A 24,291-nucleotide genomic window follows, 5' to 3' on the forward strand; every position below is an offset into this window, starting at 1 on the left:
GGCAGGGCGGGTGGCAGGGCAGCACCCCACGGGGAAAGGACCAAACTGGGCTGGGTTGGGCTTTGCATGAAATAGGGGGTAGGTCTGTGCCTGGGGTGCTGCGGTGAGGGACCCCCCCCCAAGAGCTGTGCTCCTTCCCTCCCACCCATCAGGTGCTGGGGACACAGTGCTACCGGAGAGGTGGCCCCTGGGGATGGGCAGGCTCTCTGGGTTAGACCTGGGCTCCTGGGTTAGACCCCCTGCTCCTGGGTTAGACCCCCCTGCTCCTGGGTTAGACCCGGACTCCTGGGTTAGACCTGGGCTCCTGGGTTAGACCCGTGGTCCTGGGTTAGACCCCCTGTTCCTGGGTTAGACCCGGGCTCCTGGGTTAGACCTGGGCTCCTGGGTTAGAGCCCCTGCTCCTGGGTTAGACCTGGGCTCCTGGGTTAGACCCGTGGTCCTGGGTTTAGACCCCCTGCTCCTGGGTTAGACCCGGGCTCCTGGGTTAGACCTGGGCTCCTAGGTTAGAGCCCCTGCTCCTGGGTTAGACCTGGGCTCCTGGGTTAGACCCGTGGTCCTGGGTTTAGACCCCCTGCTCCTGGGTTTAGACCCGGGCTCCTGGGTTTAGACCCCCTGCTCCTGGGTTTAGACCCTCTGCTCCTGGGTTAGACCCGGGCTCCTGGGTTTAGACCCCCCTGCTCCTGGGTTTAGACCCCCCTGCTCCTGGGTTAGACCCCCTGCTCCTGGGTTAGGCTCCCTGCTCCTGGGTTAGGCTCCTTCTCCTGGGTTTAGACCCCCCGCTCCTGGGTTAGACCCGGGCACCTGGGTTAGACCCGTGCTCACTGGCACTGTAAGGCTCACTCTGATCCAGACCCCCGTGTCCTTCCTGTGAGTAAGGCCCACGGCACGGGCAGACGGCTGCTGAAGGGGCGTGCACCAGGAGGACCTGGAAAGCATCCTTACACCACGAGCCCCTCTGCAGGGGTTGTTTTGTTGTTGGGTTTTTGGTTTTGTTGGGGTTTTTTTTCCCCCCCTCAAAAAGAAAAATCCTGCTTTTGTAAGCAGCAGACTGCAGGGTTGGCCTCAAAACTGCATCCCCCAACGGCAAGAACTGAAGCTAAAGGATACTTAAAGCATTCAGCTACCGGGTCCTAGTGTTAATCAACAGGTAAAGTCCTCCCAGTCCTCAGGGACCTCCTGTAAGGACAAACCATGACAGGTGATTGCCTCTGGACCAGTTCTCTCTCTGGAGAATCTCTCCTGGTTTTGTGACTGATTCAGCTAATCAGTTTGAAAGCCAAGACTGACGCAGCTGCTCACCCCCAACACACATAAACCACCTTAGCAGCTGTCCCAGGAGAGCTGATCAATGCCACAATGACAGACGGGATGTCCCCAAAACCCCCACCCTTCCCCCCAGAGCTGAGGAGAGGAGACACCTCGTCCCCAGTGAGGAATCCCCTCACATCGTGGTAACTGGGCCACCACAGAAACCCTCTGACACGGTTATTTATCCAAGCATTCCAACACGTGGCTTCCAAACCAGCTACGGGGCAATCTATCCTCTGAGAGAGCCAGAGGGATCCCCTCCAGCGGTATTCCCAGGGTTGGGCTGCCTCATCTCACCCCCATTGCCCCTTCAGGACTTTGTGCTCCTGCCTAGAGTCTTCTTCCTTGTATAAATGAGCTAAAACATTGACACAGCAGAGTTTTCAATTAAAAAAAAAATTCACTCTCTGTCCTTACCAGACAGAGTTTCACTCCAGTAAGGCTTTTTATAAAAGATATATTTCAATAACAAGAAAATAAATACTTCTCTTTTCACATGAGATAACTCCCCAGAGACAGAAACAAACCAACGCACCCCTCCCCCTAACTAAAATAAGAGCTTGTCCCCCGCAGGTGATCACAGTGTCACTGCAGTAGTGCCCGTTTCACAGCAGCTGCTGGTGGATTATCTCCCACACCATCCTCCTGCGGAAGGAAGGCATGTGCAACTGGAAAGAAAAGAAAAATCCATCAAAGTCACAGCAGAAAGAGGCAGAAAATAGACATAAACATTCTTTAACACAAAGTTCCTTTTAAGAACTGTCCCCAGTTGCCGTTTGGGTGTGACGTGGGTTTCACTCCAAGAGGGTGATGTGACAACCCAACAAACCCAGATTCACTCGCCCACACCACAGCTCACAAGCACTTTCATAGAAGATCACTGCGCTGGAAAAGAACCAGTGTCTTCACTGGTCAAAGGGTGAACCCCATTTCCCCAGAAGACACAAAGGCCAGACAGCACAAAGCCTCTGGCTGCAGGATCTCGCCCAAGAGGAACCTCACTGACTCAGCGAGGAAGCAGATACCAGCCGTAAGGATGGAGAACGCAGCCCTGCCCTGCTGAGCCAACCTCCAACCCGGCCACCGCGCACCCAGACCGGAGAGAGGGGCGAAGCCTCAGCCCCTGCCCCTGCGGAGCTTCCCCGGCTCTGCTGCCTGGGTGAACAAGTCTGGAGCTGTTTATAACCTTCACTCACCTGGTTGAAGGTCAGCGGTTTGTCTTGGGAGAAGTAATCTGCATATTTACACACAAAGACCCCGCAGTCGCTCGCGTTGTACTGCTGAGGGATGTCCTGAGGAAGGCAAAGGAGAGGGAGAATTTTGTCTGTCTCAAAAGCAAAGCAATTTGGAAGGAGCACAATGACCCACCCCACCAAGGCACTAACCAGACCCTCGTCAACCTACTTGCACACCGTGCACACAAGGAACAGCCCCAATTAACCACCCCTCATCCCTCCCCTCCGCTTCCTTCACCTGGATGTTACAACCCAAACCCTTGGCAGGCTGATAAGGGACAGCAGCCTTCCTCCCTGCACGGTGTCTCGAGGTTTGCACCGTGTTGTGTGTCTTAAATCAGGCCTTTAGATACCACTTTTGATTACGAACTTGTTGAGAAACACCAGCTCAACCCTCTGCTCTGTAACGTGCCACGATTTGTGCTCCAAACAAGAATAATTAACCCAAATCCAAACCTGATTTTTGAACAACAGCTAAACAGGTGCTTAAATTTGACTTGCGAAATCCCAGCCTGGGCTCCTGCTCCGCTTGCAGCCTGAAGAGGTACTGTAAGACCACCAGATGCTTATGGCCGTGCTCTAAAGGCTTATCAGAAAGTGTGAAGACCATCGTGACGAGGAATTACAGTTCCCATTTCAATCCCAAGTAGCGCTCACGTACATCTGGCTCCATGCTGCGAAGAGTCCACTCGGAGACAGTCAGTGCCACGTTTCTTTTTTTAAGGCTTTCTTCTTGCAGGTATCGGCTGTTTAAAACAAAACAAAAACCCCTCTTCACCTCTGGAATTTAGGCCAACAAACAAGGAGCCGCCGCAGGATCACGGGAAGCTGAACGGCAGGACAGTAAAATGTCAGAGGATCCTCACAGCAGCTGATTTAAGGCGTTGGGAGGAAAAATCCAATCTTGACTTTACAAACACAGTGAGAGGCTGCGAGCTGATGGTTCCTGATCAGCAACGAGAGCACCGACTCCAACAGAGACTCCCACAAAAGCATAAGCTCGTTGCTCAGCAGAGGTCAAACCACCCCAAATCACACATCAGCAGAGGAGGAAGAGAAAAACCAAGTAAGGAACCGCAGTGCCATAATTCTACCACGTGCCTTAATCCCACACACCAGTTTTACGGGTTACTAACAAGGTCAGTCCACGTGTGCCACGGGGCCGGCACGTATCTGACAGTGACGCTTTGTCTGTGCATACAGTGGGAAGGTGGCAGAATAGAGGCAGCCAAGACCCTGGGCGGAGGGGACGATGTCAGACTGGGGAAGCAGCCAACGTCCCACAACTCGCAGCGAGGGAATCAAAGATTTCCGTTTCGTTATCTACAAGAAATGCGAAAACGTGCAGTCGTGTTACAGGGACAAACCCCCCAAACCTTCTCATCATTCACAACACGAAAGCATTGACTGAGCAGTTACTTACAATAAAATTCCACAGCTCCACTCTCCATTTCTTCCCAGTGAATCATAGTATTTGACAGTCTTCTCCCTGATATCGATGGCCTGTTATTAAAAGGTGACTGTTAGACAAAGCGTAACCTTGTGCTGCACACACACCAAAATCTAAACGACTTTTCTTCCTACTTTTTTCTCCCCATCCAATTCTAAATAAAAAGCCAGTTTGACTCACCACTAGAGCCCAGTGCTCTCTCGAGCGAATGGGCACTAAGATGATGTCACAACTGAAGAGATCCACCCCTCTGGTCCACCTCTTTGCTGCATCGTAGCCCGCAGAAATTAGTTTGGGATAAAAGGAAGGGCTAAAGACATGGACTGTTGGATAGCCTTCCTTTTTACTTCTTTCCATCACCAGATTCATGTAGAAATTAATGACCTGTACCACAAAGAGTAAACTTGAGATGTAAAATAAGACACTAGCTTACCAAAGGAAAAATACAGCCACATGTCTTTGCTGGTCACCCCTAAGTACGCAGCTGAGAGAACTCCAGCCTCAGCCATCAGCTTTTGTCCTGAGAATTTTTGGTTACTTCTGCAGTTATGGTAAAAACACCTGCCACCCACTGCACTAACCTAGACTAACTCCTGGAAGCTGCATCAGACAAGAAGGAACTTCCAGAAACACTAAGACCCTTAAGTACCTGAAATAAGAACCGTACAGATGTTTCTAGGCTGTGCAGTGGAGGTCATCAAATAACCTGAACTAACAGCGAAGGGGTAATTTAAATCAGTGCTGAATGACAGTATCACTGTGCTGCAGCTGGTTTTACCTCATCATTGAGCCAGCGACATTCCCTCAGCGTGCAGATGGATTCACGAGTGATCTCTAGGTTGAAGGCACTGCTCAGGACCTCACTTGGCAGACCTTGGCCAAATGCGGCATCGACCTCTCTCTCCATGGCCTGAAATGAACAATTAAATGGGGAAGGAACTTGTGAAACAGAGGACTCAGCACGCTGACCTGTGGGCACCTGAAACAAGGCCTGTACATTAAGCTCAGGTGACAGAGCTACTGGCTTTGCCAGTTTTGTTGCTAAGTCAGCAATAGCACTTTTTTATTTGTTTCGGCATCCTAACTTTGAACTTTAGAGCCCAGGTTTGCTTCAATTTGTTTTCACAAAGGGAGCTGATGGAAAACATGGATGTTTCTATCTCAGTCTGCTTAAGGAATGCAAATAAACCACTAGGTCTGTTGGTATAAAATACTCTGGTCTGCAACAGCATCTCCTTCTGGGTTGAATCTGGGCTAGCAAAACATGGGAAATACCTGGTTTTCCTTGTCCTGAGCATCACTCTGCAGTCTTGGTAAACTCTACATTTGCTAGCCCTTTCCAAGCCAATCCTCAACGGGCAGAAAAGGAGGGGCTCAATTAGATCAGCACGGCTGCAACGCCGAAGGATAAAAGCAGCCAAAATTCATGGCAGTAGGGAAACCTGAACTCCCACTCCCCCTCGAACAGCGTCACTAAGTGAACGCCTGTGACCGCTGTTACATGCACGACTCCGAGATCCTGAGGACGTACACAAGATGCTCAGGTCCCCCACAAGAGATGCATCACCGTGGAGCAGCAAAAGCTTGTGTTTCAGGTTCTGTCACCATGGGAGGACGTGTTAAGAGGCAGATCCAATATAACCGTATGAATCAGGTTAGCACTACTCTGGGAGACTGTTGTTAAACCTGGACTAGTTTTTGTCCTGGTAGCAGAAGCCCCACAAACCCTTGGGTTAGCACAACTGAAGGAGCATGGGGAGCATATTAATCCTTAAAATCAGCTTGATTGCTGCCCCTTGCACTGCAAAGTCACAGCTGCAGACACTCAGGTTAAATGCAAGTTCTTAAGGTTTCAAAAAGCCTTAAGAACCACCTAGAACAAATGGAGCTCCTCGCAGCTGCTTCACAGCCTTCTGCTTTGTGTAACACACTGGCAGCTATGGTACCTCTGAGAGCAGACAGAAGCCTTCTACTGGTCTTGCCAAGCTTGGGAATTTCTTTCCTTCCACATCACGGGCAGGTGATTTTCTGGACTGAACAGGTGCCACGTCTGGAACCTGTTTCTGTTAGACAAAAGGACGTTAAGCTAGCAAGCAAGCACAGATTTGTTTGCTAGGGTATAGGGCAGAAAACCTTGTTCATGTATAAAACTGGAAGGGTTTTTGTACACACATCCAACCAGCAAACTCCAAAGTTACTGTTTATTGGTGACTGCTTTCCCACTGTGCACCCACATAGTGCCGCACTCAAAACTGAATGGAGGCAAGAGAGGCAGCAAGTTAGTTTGGCTTGGACTAGCATTAAGAACCCCAGCAAAGACTCCACATGCAGGCATCAAGTTGAGATTGAGATTAATATTTCTGACTTTCATGATTAGTATTTTATTTTTGATCTCAATCCTGACCAGAGATGAAAGTCAAAGAGATGTTACTTCCTATCTCACAAAACAAGACAACATTAAAGATACCAGAGTTCAGCTTTGCAGGTCAACTAAGTCTGTGCACTAAAGATTTTGAAGCTATACCCAACACATTAAAGGGGAAGAATAAAAATAGTACAGTGTAGTGTGCTCATAACACTCCAGAAACAAAATTAATGGCAGTGAGAAACCCTTTGTGATAGTGCCACTCATCAAATAATGCTCCCACTTTCCCTGGGAAAAACAAGCAGGACAAATCCATTCCTTCCTCAATAATATATTTAAGTGAAGAGTGCACCAATTTCTGATCCCAAATAGCTCTATTTTCCTAAAAAGTGAAATAATGAATAACACAAGCTTACCACTGCAACGGCTTGGTTGACTGGTCCTCCCTGTTCACGAGAGTTTTCTGCTGGTGTGTTGGACCTGCGAGGAGAGGGAGCGAGGAAGAGAGAGAAGTGAGCTGTACATCCCTACTGTCCCGTGCAATGCTCAAAGATTCACCTTCTGGATAAGAAATGCTTTTTCAAGGCTGATTCTGACTAGAGCCTCAGCTGTACACATGAACGTGTGACAACATCATCTCGGCTTCCAGCATCATTCTTTCGTAGCAGCAAGACTGGGATAGAATGAAGAGCTGGGAGCCAAATACAGCGCCAATGTTCACAGCGGGGAGAAGAATAGGGACAGCATTAGGGAAAGAACAGGACTGCCACAGCTGAAGCTCTCTCTGCTCCTGTCTACGCTTTGTCCTCTCTCAGTTAAGGGCAGGTCACTGCAGAAAGATGCGTGCATCAGACTGCCATCCAAAATCCCTGGAGCTGCACTCACTGCCACCAAACCCCTATTTCCCTCAACGACACAAAGCCATCTGAACTCGGCGTCCTGCCAGCTCCGATGGCCACTACAAACGAGTCCTCTGGCCTCTCAAACAGGCAGACAACCCAACTGCACGCTTCCTTTCTGGTCTTAGGGTCAAACCCAAGGCATCCTGTAAGTCACAAAAACTGCCTCAGTCCCACCAGGCTTTACCAGCTCTCTAATCTTTATGCTTAGGATCCTCCTTTGAAAGTGAAGGCAATGAAATGTCAGCTCATGAATGGTTTGGCAGAAAGACACTCCCTGAGATGATAAATACTATTTGTCTTCTTCTGGACACTACAGGAGGCTGAGAGAGACACGCACACACAGCCAAAAGAAACAAGAACCATGATGAAAAGAGACTCTACCTGAGCACGTCACTTCTCTGAGGCTGCTGTGGCTTGCAGACATCTGCACATTTGACACCTGCACAGAAAAGCAGTAAACAAGAAGTCACCTTTCAATCCCCATCAGCTGTCCGTAGCTCTCAGTTTCTGGGTGATAATACAACAAAACTTTTAATGAAGACTCTGTGGTTGGGAAGTTTGAACTCTGGCAAACAGCCCGAACTCTGAATATCATGTGCGAGTGTGTGAGATCTGAAACAGGGCATTCATTAAGTTTTAAATCCTAGGTTGCACACTTGACTAAACAAGTGATTTTTGCCAAACCAGGCTCAGATACTACCAAGTTCTCCTGCCTAGTGCAGAGTTATGTCTGCAGCTACAAACATCACTGGGACAGTAATGTCTCTCAAGTACAATTTGAAACAAACTTTTTCACCTCAACAAAAACCTTACAAAGCCATTTTAGCCAATATGATACGGTTTGGGGGGGTATTCCCCCCTCTTTTTTTTTTCCCCCTCCTTTCTTCCCAGAGACAGCTCATTTCATTCTAAGAGCTGACATAAGCTACACTAGCAGAAACACACTGGCTGATTTAGATTTCCTTATAAATAGGCACATATTAATGATCACTAGCACTGACAAACCTTTTTACCATAATTTATACCTTTGAGGCTTAAGGAAATGCCCTATTTTGATTTGAAGTCTGCCTACAAAGCGGAACAGATACGAATCATGGTCTTTAGTGTCGTACACTTACAGACTTTGCCTCCATTTTTCTGATCTTCCAGGCGATGCAGAAGGACCACTGGTTCCTTAGAGCAGCCTCGAGCACTTTGGTGTAGCAAAAACCAACAGAGAAGAAGCACGGTTTTTATACATATGGCATTTGTTATCAGTGCATGCTAATTTACTAGAAAAGACAGTTTATTTGTACACAACTGTCTGCATTAGAGCTGGAAGCCATAGTTAAAAGCAACAGAAATGTGGAAAGTCAAACGAGGCTGTTTAACCCCTTGACAGAAACGTGCTGTCTCCTGCACTGGCTTCACGACAAGATACAAAGGGCACTTCCACGAGGAGGCAGTTTACACTCAGAAGCTTGGCTGCTTCCAACTTGGGCATGCTGAAGCTACAGGAGTCAAATTTTCTGTCTCCAGAATTTCAAGAGAGACTAATCAGTCATGAAATTTGATTCCTTTACCTTTCCACCATCAAATCAATGGCTTTTTTGATTTTTCCTTTAAAAGTGTTCTTTGCACATCCTACAAATACCTGGACTAATCTGAGGACACCCCTTTATTTTCTGGGACGAGACAACCACCCTTCACCAATTCTTTTCACCCTATTTATTAAAGATTGTGCTGACACTGAGAATGCAACGTCCACAACATACTTACATGTGGGACATTCTGCTTCAGACCTGCTCTACTCTGACCTCAAGGACTACATCTCATTAGCAGCTGGAGTGCATTAGACACGTTCCACAGGAACACTCCTGTTTTACTGTGCAGAAAGGCACGCTGCAACTTCACCATCGTCTTGGCATCACTATTTTACAAGAATTAGGCTCCTTCTGCACAGTTTTTAAGTGGAATTATTCCACTAAGATAATGGCCTCTGTTATTTCTGTGTTTTTTCGCTCGTGTCGTTAGCTTTGTGCAATCTCCTGGCACAGTTATAAGGTATCGTATGTCCTCAGCACTGCTAATACACGAGTCAGAATTAGACACAAGCTCCCCTTTGCAGGTTGCTTTAGGAATTCTACACACGAGTGGGATTTTGTCAACGTAGTGCACTGCAAAGAGAAAACTTCCTATAATTTGTGTGAGAAGGACTGGGGGAGGTGGAAAGGAACAGAGAAAATTCTGGCATTCTCTGTGTTGACCTTAAGTTTCACCTCCTCAGCTAAAACAGGATTCCGGACCAAGGGAAAACTCATCAATTGCAAACAAGAGGAAGAGAAATTCTTTTTAATGGTGCTGCAGAATAACAAGCGCTGTGGATTTTTAGACTAGAAGTTCCACTGCCAGCACCAGAACTAGATACTACCCTTCTTAACACAGAGCTAAGAAAGGAGTATCAGAAAGAGAAAAACATCCATATCACCAAAGGAATCTTCACCTTTAGAATATACCTTCAGAGAATATCCATGCTCCATTGCAGGGAGCTGAAGGGGGGTGTTGGTCTTTGAAAAATTAGTTTGCCCCAACACCTGCCCTGGGACACTGTCCAGAACCCTGAGAGTCAGAAAGATTCATTCCCCTCCACTTCCATGTACAAAGTTACCACCAAAAAGTTAATGGTTATTTTTCCTATAATTACTCGGAGAAGGTTGTCAGCTGTGGACTAGGGCGGCACTCAGGATATCTTTCCTTCAACAGTTTCAAGAGCCGTTCGTGTTTCTCCTTCTCTTCTCGACGAACACTCTAGCAGAACGGAGGGAAAAAAACAAACAGATTAGATCCACTGCACATGAAGCCAATCTGTAACCTGGATATCGTGCAGACTGCACAGGCTGTTCCCAAAACACCGGCACACTGTTCGAGTATTACTTCAGCAGGAATTCCCACCCCTTCCTTTTGTGTTAGCCCTGCTCTAGGAACTTGTGTCCCACTATAAACCTCAACGTTCCTTCTGCAACTCTTTCCTCAAATGGGGGCCTCTTCTCTTCAGCTGTGCTCTGCACCTCTTGCATAATAATTCAGGCTAATGTGCATTCCTGTCAATATACATAATGATTGGGCACTAGGAGTCCCCAGAGTATCTTAATCACACGCCACAGCTTGCCATGGCCTGCTGCTCCAGTACTTTGGTATAACTTCTTCTCCCACGTCAGCTAGGTTTATCAGGAATTTTCCAATAGCTCCTTCAGATATTGGAAGGAAAGGACAGGGAAAGACCTCTCAGATAGCCCTGTAAGGAAGGATTATTGGCAACAGAGTGTTTTTTTGCCCACCTTATCCTTTTAACGTTGCCATGTAAATATCCCAGCTGAGCTAGGTTAAGGACACAACAGCGAAACAGCTTTGTCATAACTGCTAAGTCGTTTAATTTCAAAAGACACCTTTCTCACCCAGCTTACCTCTTCAGCAGCAGAGCAAAGCCTCCCCAGTCTGCTGGCTTCCAACTTCTTAATGAGTGGCTTCAGTGTTAAGGTGCCACCTGGTTTGGTGTGGTATTTGTCATTCCTGCTTGTGCTAAAAACATCAACGGCAAAAGAAGTAGTATCAAGAGAACATTCAAATATCCACCTCCTACAGTCAATACAGAAGACTAAAGACCCATGCAGGTGTGTTACTCCTACCATCATCCAACCCTCAGCTCTCCTGAAAGCTAGCACACTGGCACTGCAACGCAGCTACTGCTTTCCTCACAGAATCATTCTGGCAGAGATCTCTGGAGATCATCAGCATCCCCAAAACAGTAATCCCAAATGCAAGGCCAAGGCTAGTCCTTTTATCAAGTCAGGAACTATTTTATGCCAAATATCATGGAGGTTTTTTTGACAAAAGGTTGTTGGTTTTTTTGGTTTTGTTTTCTTTTTTTAAAAAAAAAAGCAACTTATTTTTTGCTGTCAAATTAACTATTTAGGACCTTTTCACAAGCATTCCTGCTCTCAGCCTCTTCTCAAGTTCAACACTTCCTCCTACTACAGACCTTTATCTAATCTCCCGTGTCGATGAAGTACCTAGATCTAAAGAATAACTTTAAAGTTGGTTGGAGGAACAAAAAAAAAAAAGCAGCTGGAGACCTCCCTTCATATAGCAGCCTGGAGGAGTTCCAGAATACCTTGGGAAAATGTTATTATCTGGACAGGGATGCAAATGTTAGGCCACACAGAGGAAGTTCCAAGAATGAAAGACAGCAAACCTTTCAAAGAAGTCAAAGAAAACAGAAGGATTTTTACCTCAGACACGGAATTGCCTTGAGAGAACGGGACAGTGTTTCCCTATTGAACCAAGTCCTGGTTCCACGAGGGATATTATCTACGAGAGAAGAGCATAAGCCATCAGTAACTATAGAAGGAAACTGATGAGTTTTATGAGTTTACAGTAAAGAGCTTCACCAAACATAATTTATTTTCATTTTCTCTCTCACATCATAATATTTGTGTTATGTTACTTTAGGATATTTCCAGATTTTCATATTGGCAACTACAGAAAGTTGTGCACATAAGGTATTGCCAGCCTAAAGCTGAAATAAAAAAGGGTTATTGGGAACTACTACCCAAAATTAGCATTTAAAACAATTTACTTCTGGCAAGTAAACAGCAGACGCATCGGAACTGAAGGACTGCATCCAAGGCAGCTCTTGGACTGAGATGACAAGAGAAACGCCCGGCCCCAATCCAGAAGCAATGCAAGGATGCAGGGAAGAAACAGAGTTCACACTCGAGTATTCCTAGATGCTACCTAGATAATGGGCCTTCAGTAATCTGTACGTGAGCCTAAAGGTAGAGTTGCACAGTACACGAGGGAGGGGGAAAAAGAAACAAGTTGGTAACTTGATGTCAGCCTTACCAGCTTCTTCCAGCGCAGAATCTGCTCGTCTTTTAGTTGGTCTTTTAAGTGAAAAGCCACAAGAAACATACTGAATCTTAAAAACAAACAAAAAAAAAGTACCAAGGTGAGTATAACCTGAATGTGAATCCAAGCAAACATAAACCTCCTGAAATGTAGTCAGCTCTGCTCGGACTTGGAGACCATGATTTGCTGGTTCAGACTGCAGCAGAATGCAAATCTTTGCAGGATCTCTGACAAGTACACTTTAATTTTTTAATACAGGTTCTCATAGGCACAGTGATTAAAACAACACAAGCATATCACTGAGTTGTCCTCAGTCAGCTCCTAAACCTTCCAAAGTGTGATAGCTTAGCCCTTGAAAAATGTATTTGGTACAAAGAAGAGTTAATGACTCCCTCAGGAACGAAGAATTAGAGCATGACAGCTTCTTATTCCTCTTATCCTCTTATGGGGCAGGAAGAGAAATAACACTACACCTTCGAACCAAACTAGGGAGTCAGGCAGTTTGTGCCTCATTTTCAGAGAGCCAAAGTCCTACAGGAATCCTGTCCTGGACTGGTGGACAATGAACCTAGCAGAAAGAGGTTTCTCCAGAGGAAGGATGCAGTTTTTCTTGTACTGTCATGTATTTTGGCTCTCCCCAGCGTGCGAGAGCTGCCTGGGATAAACAGAGCAGAACCACCTCCTGCCGTCCAGGCTCGGAGCAGGCCCAGCTTCAGGATGCGCTGGGGAGAGCCGGTTCCTCTTTCACCTTGCACAGATTCTACCTACTTTCAAAATTCTCGCTAACCTTTTTCGCAGGCTTTGTGGTTGGAGCGCCATTGCTGACTGAAGCCTTCTGGCGTGTTGCCTTGTCTGGCAACTTCACCCCAGCAGAATCTTCTTCAACTTTCTTTCCACGCTTAAAGGGAGCTGAATCGAGAAAAGCAAAGACAGGCCATTCAAAAGGGGATTTGGATTTCTGCTTGCATTAAAGCCCATCTCCTTAATCCCACCTAAAGCAGCGTAGCTCATTTCAAGTTACACACCCTTCTGCCACCAGCAGAAGAAAAATCAGGCATATTAAATACCTCTGTAATGTGCAATACGTGATTTTTTCTTTTTTGGTCGAGTCTTGTCAGGATCTTCCACAGGTGACCCAGCACTGAGGAAAGAACACACAGAACAGTGTTTTACAACCATGAGTAAGCTTCTAAGAGGCTGACTTCCCTTCACAGGGCCCACACTTCCAAAGTGAGTCTTCATATCCCAAAGATCTCCCCCTCCAAGCACCCCTCGGAACATCTCAGACACATCCCCCCAACTGCCACCACTGAGCATCTCTCAACACCCCCCACCTCTCCCACTCAATGCACTGCTCACAGAGAGCTAATTATCCCACTAAAGCATATTAGGTCTCTTTTTCTCGTTCCTTTAATGCTTCCTCATGTTTTACCTTTGTTCCTATCACCAAAAAAATGCTTCATATGTAAAGTTTGCCTCTTTCCTCAAGGAAAGCAGCATACCAGAGATGACAAAGCCATCTCAGTTCCTAAGTCACCACACTGAATCGCAAAGAAAAACCTGAGTAGGACAGAAAATAAAAGGTGGGAAAGCAACTTGTGTGTACCCCCACTTCAATAACTTGCTGCTAAATCAGTGCTCGTGAACTAGCTCTTGAAATAATTCTTAGCTGCACCCTTTCTTACAAAGCACAAGTCCAAGTGTTATATCGCTTGATAACAATGATAAAATCTAGTAAAAATTTTGATTTTGGGAACAGAGCGCAAAGGTTGTTCCTAGTTTTGGGTTTGTTTTTTTTTTTCTATTTGCCTCCGAAAATGCCATGACAGACAGCAAGGATTCTTTGAAGAATTCTTTGGTCTTTCTTACAGAAAAGAATTTTTCAACTGTAATACTCCCAAACCCTTTTGCTATCATCGATTCTGGACTATCTTTTGTATCAGGAGCACAAAAAGTAACTGCTATCCTTAACGGCACCTTGCACCATCCTCCTTTCTTCCACTCCACATACATACCATACCCTTACACCACGACTTTCCTCCATCCAATATATCTCCCCTACTGTTCCCTGCTCCTTCCACACACACACTCTCCACCCCTCTTCTTCTTTCCAAACCCTCACCGTGCAGATGGAAAGCAAACGAGGGGCTGAGTTTGCCAACGGACTTATGAGGAACATCAGGAACCCGCCATCAGCTCAGCATCACACGTCAACGACTGTAACCGTGGGCACAGAGCGACTCGACAGCGGTGGGAGCCGGCCACGGAGCCCCCCAGCCCGGCCAGGAGGGGTGCGGGGTGCTCCCCCACCGCCCTGCCCAAGCGGAGGGGGCGGGGGATGGCCTGGAGCTCACGGGAGCCCCTCAGGAGCCCTACCACCCCGGACGGGGGGGGTCGGGCCCGGCCCAGGGGCGGGCAGCCAGAGCGAGGGGCTGCCGGGAGGCGCGGGGCGGCGGGCGGCGGCGCCGCCGAGGGCCCCCGGGAGCCATTGGGATAGAGGCCCCGGCCGCCCGCGGCGGAAGCGCGGCCATCGCGCAGGGCCGCCTCCCCGCTAGTGCCCGCCCGCTCCTGGCCCGGGGACCGCCCAGGGACCGCCCCTCGCCCCATGGGGCCGCCCCCCGCCCCTCAAGGCTGGCCGGGGGCGGAGCAATGCCAGCCCGCATGCACGTTGCCGTTTTTCCGTTACCGGAGGCGGCCATTAACGGTCCGCCCCGTCCGCCTTATCCCCGCCCGCTGGGCCGGCCCCGTCCCGCCCCACCGGCCTCGGCCGGCCCTCCGTGCCCTCCCTCAGCGGGGCGGGGCGCTTTCCCTGCTCAAAAAGCCTCAAACCGGGCTCTAGCGAGGCACCGAGCGTGTGCCTGGCCGCCGGGAGCGGGCGGGAGCTCCCCGGTGGGGAGAGGCCGGCGTCCCGGTGAGGATGGAGCTGGCACCCCGTGGGCGGAGGAGCCCCCTCTCGCCCCCGGAGGACACCGGTAGGTGAGCCCGGGCGCGGGGCGGTGCCTCTCCCCGCCGGGGCTGAGGCGATCGGACCCTGGGGCTTACCGAGCCCTGCGCCGACTCGGCGCCCTGCGTTCTGTGCCGGTCCCCTCGGGAGCTTCCGCCGGAGCGGCCGCCTGATCCATGGCCGCAGCCCGACTGAGCGGATCCCGGAGCGTCCGGGGCTGTAGCACCGTTACCGGAGCCGTGACGTAGCCAGGTGCCAACCGCGCTACCGGCCGTTAACGGCATCGCGCTACCGGCCTCCGCTCCCGACCCCGCCGCTCCGGGGCTGCCTGGCACCGCGTGTCCGGGGGGGGTTGGATCCCGGGGGGGGTTCGCCTGGCTTTTCCAGGGACCCCCCGCCATGCCCCACCGATCACCGGGCCGTTTAACACGGCGTCTCCCCGTTATCCGCTGTCAGCTCCGCGGTGGGGAGCGGCTGGGGGCCGGGATGGCTTTGGGGGGGGGGAGCCCTTGTTGCTTTTCACACCCGCGCGGAGCCGGAGTGGCGGTGGGGTCTGGGTGGACTGATTGAAAACGACTTTGCTCATTAGTTAATTACCGCCCTGTTCATCAGGGCTTTGGCTGAGGAAGGTGCTTGAGCGGTGGATGCAGAAGTGCGATGTGGGAGCGGGCAGGGCTGTGGTGCAGCCCGGCAGAGGGCACGGTAGCCCCGCTCAGCACCTCCCTGGCCCTCGCAGATGCTCGCTCAGTCGCCGTCTCCCTTTGCCCCCCCCCCCTCCCCGCCGTGTGTTCCAGGTGGATCCCGCGGCTGGAGCTTATTTCTGTACGGCTGGAGCTGCGGAGACAAACCCAGAGCGCTGAACCCGCCGGACAGCATCCTCCACACTGCGAGAGGAGGAGGAGGATGGTGGCCTTTGGGCTCAGGTGTGGCACCCACGAGGCTCGCCCAGCCGCCCTCCCGCTGTGCCGGGAGCAGGGGTGGTGCTGAGGCTCCTCTCCTGCCCTGGGACCCCCCACCTCAAGCCCTGGGGCTGCAGGATTACATCCCCCCAGCTGGAGTTTCCTCCATCCCTGTGCTATAACCCACCGCAGGAGGAGTCAGGGTTCAGAAAAAAATATCCTCTCAGGAATTGTTTGCTGTTTTAACCAAGCTGCTCTGTGCCTCCTAACGCCATCCCCAGGACAGGGATTTTAATGCTGTTAAATGATTTTTCAAACCTCTGTGTGAACGGCTTTGTGCTGGAGAAGTACCTGGGGTGTCAGTGTGACTGTGGCACCTGTCCCACGTCCTCTGCAGCCCGAAGGTTTTGCCCCAGGCGTGTGAGGACAGTTAATGCTGCGTTACATGATCTGATTTTTTTTTTTTTTAATGCATTGGTATGAAGACTACAGCGATCTCTAAAACATCAATAACCAAATACATAAATTAGAATTTCATTAAATTAATGCAACCACACTGAGAATCTTTCTTCTGGGAGTTGTGTCTCCTGTCACACCTTACATGAAATGCCCTTTTTTTCCCCCCCCCCCCTCTCACATATATGGTAAAAATGTCCTTTTTTTCCTCCAGGCACATACACCACCAGCCAGATGTGAGCGGCTGCGTGTCCTAACTCCAGGCGTGGCTTCGCAGTGCGGTTTTACATCGGTTACATTTCTCAGCCCCTGTAATTTATGCAGCTCATGGTCAAGGTCATGCCTCAATCCTTCACTCCGCCTCTGAGCTCCTTGCTCATGTGTCATGACTCAAACTGATGACATTTGGCGCAGGTAAATCCAGAATCCTGTTACCGGCTGCTTGAATCCACGGGGGTTCCTTGTGTCCCATCTGACAGCTAATTACAGAACCTGGGCTCGTTAATTGTTTGTTACCCAAAGTCTCTGCCTTTAGAGCAGTGTGGAAGCGATGTTGGATACTGAAGCTGCGTGTTTCTAATCAGTGGGATAACAAAGTAATGCCACTGAATGATTAATTGGGGTTTAGAGGAAGGAGTGGAAGTTCAGGCATACACCTAATTTTAGGTATACAAAGCAGAATGTACTTAATCTGTCATTATTGGTGTCATTTGTCACTCAGCTCAGCAGGGACACCACCATCTCCACCACTTTATGGACCAAGAAGGACTGTGAGCACGGGGCAGGGGTCCCTCAGCTTCCCGTCGCTGTTGCCATGGCAGGGGCTTGTGTGGAGGTGGCACGTCATCTCGTGAACCCCAGCTGTGTAACGGTGAGGTGTCTGGTCCCTGTCTGGTCGTGGCTCTCCACCATCCTCATCCTGGGGTGACACTGCTCATAGCAGGGCAGAGATGCCACGCTCCCACCCACACCCAGAGAGCCAGACCCCTGCCCGCAGCCCCTGGGCCCATGCGTCGAAAGAGGAGATGGGTGTGCTGTCCCCAGCACCCACTCTGAACACAGCTGGGTGGTGTGGTGGCCACGAGACCTTCTCCTGAACACAGCTGGTGGTGTGGTGGCCATGGGACCTTCTCCTGAACACAGCTGGGTAGTGTGGTGGCTGTGGGACCTTCTCCTGAACACAGCTGGGTGGCGTGGTGGCCGTGGGACCTTCTCACCCCCATCCCGCCATGCCTTCGGGGTGGGTGGTTAACATTGCCTGAGGGAACGGGAAGGGACGGAAGGACGAAGTCAAGGAAGGTGAAGCAGGGCAGATGGCACCAGAAACACCCTGGCCAGGTCTCCCAGCTGCATTTTGAGATCAGGATGGGAAGTCCCACCTGCCCCAATATTCCCTCACTTCCCACCCCCATGTGGTCCCAGCCAGGAAACAGACCCCAGGGGGGCCATCAGCGATGCCCAGGGTGGGTGTCCTGGTGCTGGAGGCCTCGGTGAGAGCCCAGAGGCATCTGCTCCGAGGTGCGTTTGGAAAAGGGCTGCAAACTGGGACCTGGGACAGGCTGGGTGTAAAGACGGGGTGTTTATAGCCAAAGTCTCCAGCCTGCCCATGCCTGTCGTGGGTGACAGCAGCGGTCCTCCCGACACCAGTCCTCCTGACTGGTGGTCAAGAGGATGGAGCTGGAAGGGTGCTGATACATGTGATTGCAGAAGAAACACAGAGCCACACATTAAAGCCAATCCTATGTACTGGGACAAAACCAGTTTTTGAAGAATGCACCTGTGTCCAAGCTGTGAACTAGGTGTCGAGAGGTCTCCTGGACTTCTGCTGCGTTGGCTGGTGATGGACAGAGGCAGGAAAGAGAGGAGGACCTCAAGGATAAACACGCAGGGTGATCTGCATCTTCTTAGTGCATGGCAGGTGTCTGGTTGAGTGCGTCAATGAGGATTTTATTCTAGGATAATTACTGCGTCCAGCTCTGGGGCCCCCAACACAAGAAGGACACGGAGCTGTTGGAGCGAGTCCAGAGGAGGCCACGGAGATGCTCAGAGGGCTGGAGCCCCTCTGCTCTGGAGACAGGCTGAGAGAGCTGGGGCTGTTCAGCCTGGAGAAGAGAAGGCTCCAGGGAGACCTTCTAGCACCTTCCAGTGCCTGAAGGGGCTACAGGAAAGCTGGAGAGGGACTTTTTACAAGGGCAAGTAGTGACAGGACGAGGGGGAACGGTTTTAAACTGAAAGAGGGGAGATTGAGATGAGATGTGAGGAAGAAATTCTTTGCTGTGAGGGTGGTGAGACCCTGGCCCAGGTTGCCCAGAGAAGCTGTGGCTGCCCCCTCCCTGGCAGTGTTCAAGGCCAGGCTGGATGGGGCTTGGAGCAACTTGGTCTGGTGGAAGGTGTCCCTGCCCATGGCAGGGGGGTTGGAACTAGACGGTCTTTAAGGTCCCTTCCAACCCAAACTGGTCTGTGATTCTGTGAACTCAAGCACGTGCTTCCCTTTAACTTTCCGTGGGGTGGTTTGCAGAAAGATGAAAAAAGAGCCTTTATGCAGCAACCGATCCTTTCAGGGGGGAGACAAAAATTTCTGTGCTTTCTCGCTTTCTTGTCCTGCAGGGCTTCTTCCTCTTCTTCACCTGGAGATTCAAAGCCTGCTATGGAGTCTGGATTATCCCACAACACGTAGTTAGGACTAACCTCACAAGTGTGACTTTGTTGCCCAGATAACTTGACAAACAGGAGCAAGTTCTGGGAAATGCAGCCAGAGAGCGAACTCCCTCGAAAAATTGGTTCAAACTGGACAAAGGAAGTTCAAAAGAGCATCAGAGAAAGGGGAAGAACATCACGGGGACTGATTATTTAAAAATAAATCAAAGTGCTGTTTCCCTCCTGGCTTTCTCGTAGTCCCTTGAAAACCCATAAATTAAAAAATATCGCTGCTGTTTGTCAGCCAGTGACAGCTGGGGAACAGCCAGGAGGGAGCTGGTCAAGCAGCCCATGAGCCAGGTTATTCTGTAGGAGCAGCTGAAGCTGCTGGTGGGACCAGACCTGCTCTAGCCTGCCTGTTCCTCTGCTCATTCAGCCCTGATGATGCTCGAGGAGTATTTCGGTGGAGGCAAGCGGCTGTGGGGGCATTGGTCATCTCCTGGGTTGGCATTTGGGACCAGAGAGGGTGGGAATGTGTCCACTCATTTCAGAGGGCTTTAGGGTAGGGTGGGTGGTGACAGGTATCAACCCAGCACGACGACCGCTGCTCTCAGGCCAGGGGTCACAGAATCACAGAATCAGTCAGGTTGGAAGAGCCCTCTGGGATCATCAAGTCCAACCATTGCCCTGACACCACCATGGCAACTAGACCATGGCACTAAGTGCCATGTCCAGTCTTTTCTTAAACCCCTCCAGAGATGGTGACTCCACCACCTCCCTGGGTCTCGGCGGTCGGAGGTTCTCTTTGCTCTGATGGACTCGGGTTCGGTGTTGCATTGATTCAGTGACACCCCCCCCCCCCACCCGACTTGCTGAGGAGAAGGGCTGAGCGTTTCCAAAGGCAAACCCACATGAAGCTCTGCCAGAAGGCTCTGGTGACCATATGGAGCTGGGAGAGGGCTGGGGGCCAGCCCTGACCTTTGTTGTCCCCAGGGCATCGCTGCTGCCCCTCTCCCTGCCCCTCTGGGGTGGCTGTTCCCGTGTAGCTCAGGTTGTTCCACCCAGCACTCGGGGCTCTCTGTTAAATAAGACAATTAAATCCTTGAGTCCAGGTTTTAGTGTTTCCGTGTGCCGCCAAGTTATCTTAATCCGGGCTCTTTGGGGAATTGTTATCCCGCGGATCCCTCGGCATGCCTGGAATGTTTGCTTTTCCTACTGTGTGCGTGTGTTTGAGGCACTCCTGCGAAAACAAGAGCTTCCTGCCCGCCTTGTAAATCTTTCCTTGATTGGCAGAGTCGCCTTCGGTGATTAATCAAGGGGCGAGCCCAAGCTGACACCCTCTGCGAGCTTGTTCCTTGCAAATGAGTGAGAGACCTGAGAGGGGGACCAAGGGAGCTGGCCGGTCTCCAGAGCCTGCCGAGGAGACACGTGTGGTGACATCGGTTTTCGGTAAGAGCCTGGGAGAGGAAGAACGAAACGGAAATTCCAGCGAGCTAAGGAAATGCTCCAGAGGGCCGGGACTTCGGAGGCATTTTCTATTGTATCTCCCAGGCAACTAGCGATAGGACAAGAGGACACAGCCTCAAGCTTGGCCAGGGGAGGTTCAGGTTGGACATTAGGAAGCATTTCTTCTCAGCAAGGGTCATTAGCCATTGGAAAGGGCTGCCCAGGGAGGTGGTGGAGTCACCATCTCTGGAGGGGTTTAAGAAAAGACTGGACATGGCACTTAGTGCCCTGGTCTAGTTGCCATGGTGGTGTCAGGGCAACGGTTGGCCTCGATGATCCCAGAGGGCTCTTCCAACCTGGTTGATTCTGTGATTCTGTTGAGCCCACAGCTATAACACACAGCTCTGCTTGAAGGTCTTTGCTCAGTGGCCAACCCAACCTTCCCGTGTTGGGCTGGGCAGCAGAAGACTGAGGTTTAGCCCGTGCACAGACAAAGGTTTCCTTAGATGAGCCCAGGATGTTGCAAAAGGGGAGACTGCTGAGAAGAGCAGGACTACCTTGTCGGTGCACTTTGGCTTCATCTCCACGTTCCCCTCGGAGGCTCAGCCTGGATGCGATGCAGGGATGCCAGGTGAGCTCTGAAGAACAGGTCATCTCCAGAACAACAAAAATAGTTCCATCACCCTGGCCAAAGGGGCTCTAACTCACCCCAGCTAATGCAGCTATTGCTCTTCTGACACCTGAACTTGCGTGCTGGCACCGTCCTTGCCCGGAGCTGGCTGTGGGATTCCTGAACTGACGCTGGGTTGTGTGCAGGGCAGATGTGTGGACCTGTCCCCATGTTCCCCAAGGAGGCTCACCTTGGCAGAAAAGCTGGCTCATAGAGCAGAGCTGCACCGCAAGCAAGAAGACCTTCAGTGGGGGAGTCTGGTGGAAACGTGCCACCAGAGAGCTCAGTACCCATCATTTTCAGGTCCTGCTCTTCCCAATTTTTTGGTCTTCCCTCTTCATCCATCTCTCCCTCCTTCCCACTGTATATTCCATATCCTGCTCTAAGTTTGTCTTTACGATTTCTCAGGCAGTGAACATCTTGATAGCTAAAAAGCCCAGCCCAGGTGCCCCGAGAAGAAGGTCTGTTGAAGAAGGAGCGTGGTGAGGGCTTGGGAGAACACCTGGTTTTTCTCCTGCCTGCTTTTTTTATTCCATATTTTCATGAAAATTTAAAAGCTCCATGCTGGAGCCCTTTTCCAGCAGGACAGGGCCACCAGGAGCTTGGTGCCCACCTTGGCATCAGCCTCCGACGCGCCCGCCCTTGGTATCCCTTGACCTTTCTCCTGTGGGTAAAGCCTTGAGGTGGGAGCACCTCTGGGTAAAGCTGGGGTAGGATTGGGGATCCTGGACACCCCGTGAGTGGGAGCCAAGTTCCTCACAGAGAGTGGCCTAAAATCCCTCTAGACAGACCATCAGGTCTACCAGGGCAGGCAGCAAAGAAGGCAACAAGTTCCTGCTGCACTTGGGGTCCAGCGATGAAGAACACCCCTTGCCCGATGTTCTCCTTCCCACTTCTTATTTCACTTCACCATTAGGCACAAGAGTGAACAGCCCTTTTCTCTCCCCCTCACTGCTGAGCCGTGTCCGCCAGGGCTGGTGGCCTCCAGCTGGGACATGGCGGGTGGCCACACTTCACCTTTGTTCTCGCTGCCACCTCCTTGGCGGATGCCGCTGACTCAAAACCAAAGCTCCTGGGTCTGGCAGGTCAGGACCAACGAGCCCCTTTCAGGAAACTGGGAAATCAAAGGAAAGTGGAAAAGGACAATTTAACATCCAGGAATGGAAATGACTCAGTGGGCGTTAAAACGCAGAGAAGAGGAGGAGGAGAAAGGTCCTGGCCCCTTTCTGATGGCCATGTGGCTTTGTCACAAGTTTGTGCCTTGTCCCTCGTGGTTCCTACCTTGCCCCTTTCACCAGGGTTTGGCCTGTGCTGCCTGTTCAGCAGAGGGCACAGAGGAGAAGAAGAGCCCCAGGAGAAGAGGAGAGCACCCAGGATGAGCAGTGGGGGGGAGCAGGAGCACCCCAACCTTGTGTGACCCTCACCTGGGACCGGACCCAGCATCCCCCCCCTGCCCCCAACAAGGGGGGGGGTTCTCAGTGCTCCGACTCCGAGGTGTGGAGGCAACCTGCTCTTCTCCAGAGCAAAGGGGCAGCACTGGAGCTGTGTCTCGGGGGGACAGCTGCCCATGTGGATGTCCCCACCAGCCTCTTTCCAGCAGGTCCCCTCATTGCTCCAGCTGAGCCCCCACTGAGGCTGTGGGAGCTTCCCCCTGGGCAGGAAGGGATCTTTCCTCTCCTTCCTCCACTGAGGAAGAGCCGTATCAGTCACCAGCTCATGAAGCAGCAAGGAGTGATGGGACAGGGCAGAAGCCAGGAGGACCCCGTTCCCACCCATACCTTCCCCAGGCATGTTGAGGAGTGTTCCCCATCTGAGTCACGGCCATGGGAAAAGCCACGGGAATGGGGTTTGTGTGCCAGTACCCTCAGGGGACAGCCCGGGGGCTGCCCCTGCACTGGGAAACAGCACAGCAAAGGTGCTTGGGTGGTTCCTTCAACTCCAGCTCTCCATTCCACCCGGCTTCCATCCATCCATCCTTCCATCCATCATATCTTTCCATCCTTCCTTCCGTCCATCCATCCACCCATACTTCTATTCATCCATCCTTCCTTCCTTCCATCCATCCTTCCATTCATCCTTCCATCCACCCATCCGTCCTTCCATCCATCCACCCATACTTCCATTCATCCATCCATCCTTCCATCCACCCAGTGCTGGGCCTGGACTTGTGTTTCCAGGCTCAGCACCTGCTTGGGGACACAGGGACGAGAGCCACGTCCTCTCCTCCCCACGAAGGCGTAGACCCTTGTCGGGGTTTCAAGCTCCAAGCTGGAGCTTGGGAGAGAAGCAGATACCTGGAGGGAGCTTTATAGGGCAAATCTCCACGGAGCAGCTGCTCGAGGAGTTCAGCATCCCACACGCAGGGGCTCAGCGGCGGGGGGACGCTCTCACCACTGTCACCATCACCCCGGGAGATGCGCTGAGCCCAGCCTAAGCCCTGCAAACCTCCTCTCCAGCGCGAGCACCTCCCGCTGCCCGTGACACCCCGGTTATGTGGGCTTGGCGCGGCCGAGGCATCTCGGGAGCCGCAGAGACAGCTGAGGTGATCTCACCCCGCGAGTATTTTCTTGGCTCGGCTCCTCCGGCTCCAACGCCCCGTCGATAAGGCTCGGCGGTGAGGTCAGGGGGAGGGTTTTGCATTGCGGAGCCGTGTGTCACCCGGGGAGCCGGGGACACCGGCACCTGCGCTCGCCCGTGGATCCCGTGTGATCCCACCTGGGCGAGAGAGTCTGGCCCCGGCACGGGGCCGCCGGCGGCTATTTCACCTTCTCCAGGGGAAAATGATTGAGGCTTTTGTTACCTCCAGAGGAAACTCTTCAGAGCGCTTTCCAAAGGGGTGTTACCAGCCCAGGAGGGGTTTCCTGCTGCCAAAAATAGAGCGGTGTTAGGGAGGGAAGCGGGGTGATGCAGGCACAGCTAAGGCTGGTGGAGGAGCTGGGAGAGGCAGCTCAGCTGCTGGGGGAGCTGGGCTGGCTCCCTCAGGGCTTGGGGTTGGTCGCCACATCCCCTTGGGAAAGAGCAGGGCAGAGCCACAGCCAGGGTTCTCCGGAGCTGCTGCTGCCGGGCTTGGTATCTCAGAGCGGTGTGTCCAT

At 51.4% G+C, this 24,291-nt stretch overlaps 1 protein-coding gene and 1 long non-coding RNA gene across 4 annotated transcripts; one reads left to right on the plus strand and one right to left on the minus strand.

Moving 5' to 3' along the window:
* Nucleotides 1-1,387: 1,387 nt before the first annotated feature.
* On the minus strand, nt 1,388-14,754 carry SENP2 (SUMO specific peptidase 2). The gene is made up of 18 exons (XM_068421003.1): nt 14,524-14,754; nt 14,270-14,295; nt 13,215-13,288; nt 12,935-13,056; nt 12,142-12,217; nt 11,529-11,607; nt 10,704-10,818; nt 9,944-10,047; nt 8,379-8,452; nt 7,642-7,699; nt 6,775-6,838; nt 5,940-6,056; nt 4,772-4,903; nt 4,174-4,377; nt 3,967-4,046; nt 3,205-3,289; nt 2,505-2,600; nt 1,388-1,976 (listed from the first exon to the last, which is right to left on the minus strand). Exons 1-18 carry the CDS (start codon nt 14,752-14,754, stop codon nt 1,914-1,916), a joined length of 1,800 nt encoding a protein of 599 aa, XP_068277104.1. The 3' UTR covers nt 1,388-1,913.
* Nucleotides 14,755-14,955: 201 nt separating this feature from the next.
* LOC137675161 (uncharacterized) lies at nt 14,956-19,322 on the plus strand. Of its 3 annotated transcripts, none has more exons than XR_011049897.1 (4): nt 14,967-15,119; nt 15,886-16,014; nt 16,661-16,860; nt 19,054-19,322. It is a non-coding gene; the product is annotated as an uncharacterized lncRNA (long non-coding RNA). The 3 variants fall into 3 exon arrangements; XR_011049896.1 differs by lacking the exon at nt 19,054-19,322 and adding an exon at nt 17,168-18,532; XR_011049895.1 differs by lacking the exons at nt 16,661-16,860; nt 19,054-19,322 and having other exon boundaries at nt 14,956-15,119; nt 15,886-16,546.
* The last annotated feature ends 4,969 nt before the right edge of the window (nt 19,323-24,291 follow it).

Source organism: Nyctibius grandis, chromosome 32, assembly GCF_013368605.1.
Source record: "Nyctibius grandis isolate bNycGra1 chromosome 32, bNycGra1.pri, whole genome shotgun sequence".
Taxonomy (NCBI): Eukaryota; Metazoa; Chordata; class Aves; order Nyctibiiformes; family Nyctibiidae; genus Nyctibius; species Nyctibius grandis.

Coding starts and splice junctions, on each gene's coding strand:
- SENP2 (XM_068421003.1), bottom strand. CDS start 14,754: ATGGGGCGAGGGGCGGTCCCTGGGCGGTCCCCGGGCCAGGAGCGGGCG. Junction 12,218..12,934: donor CCACAAAGCCTGCGAAAAAG/GTTAGCGAGAAT, acceptor TTTGTTTTTAAG/ATTCAGTATGTTTCTTGTGG. Junction 4,378..4,771: donor GTCGCTGGCTCAATGATGAG/GTAAAACCAGCT, acceptor TTTGTGGTACAG/GTCATTAATTTCTACATGAA.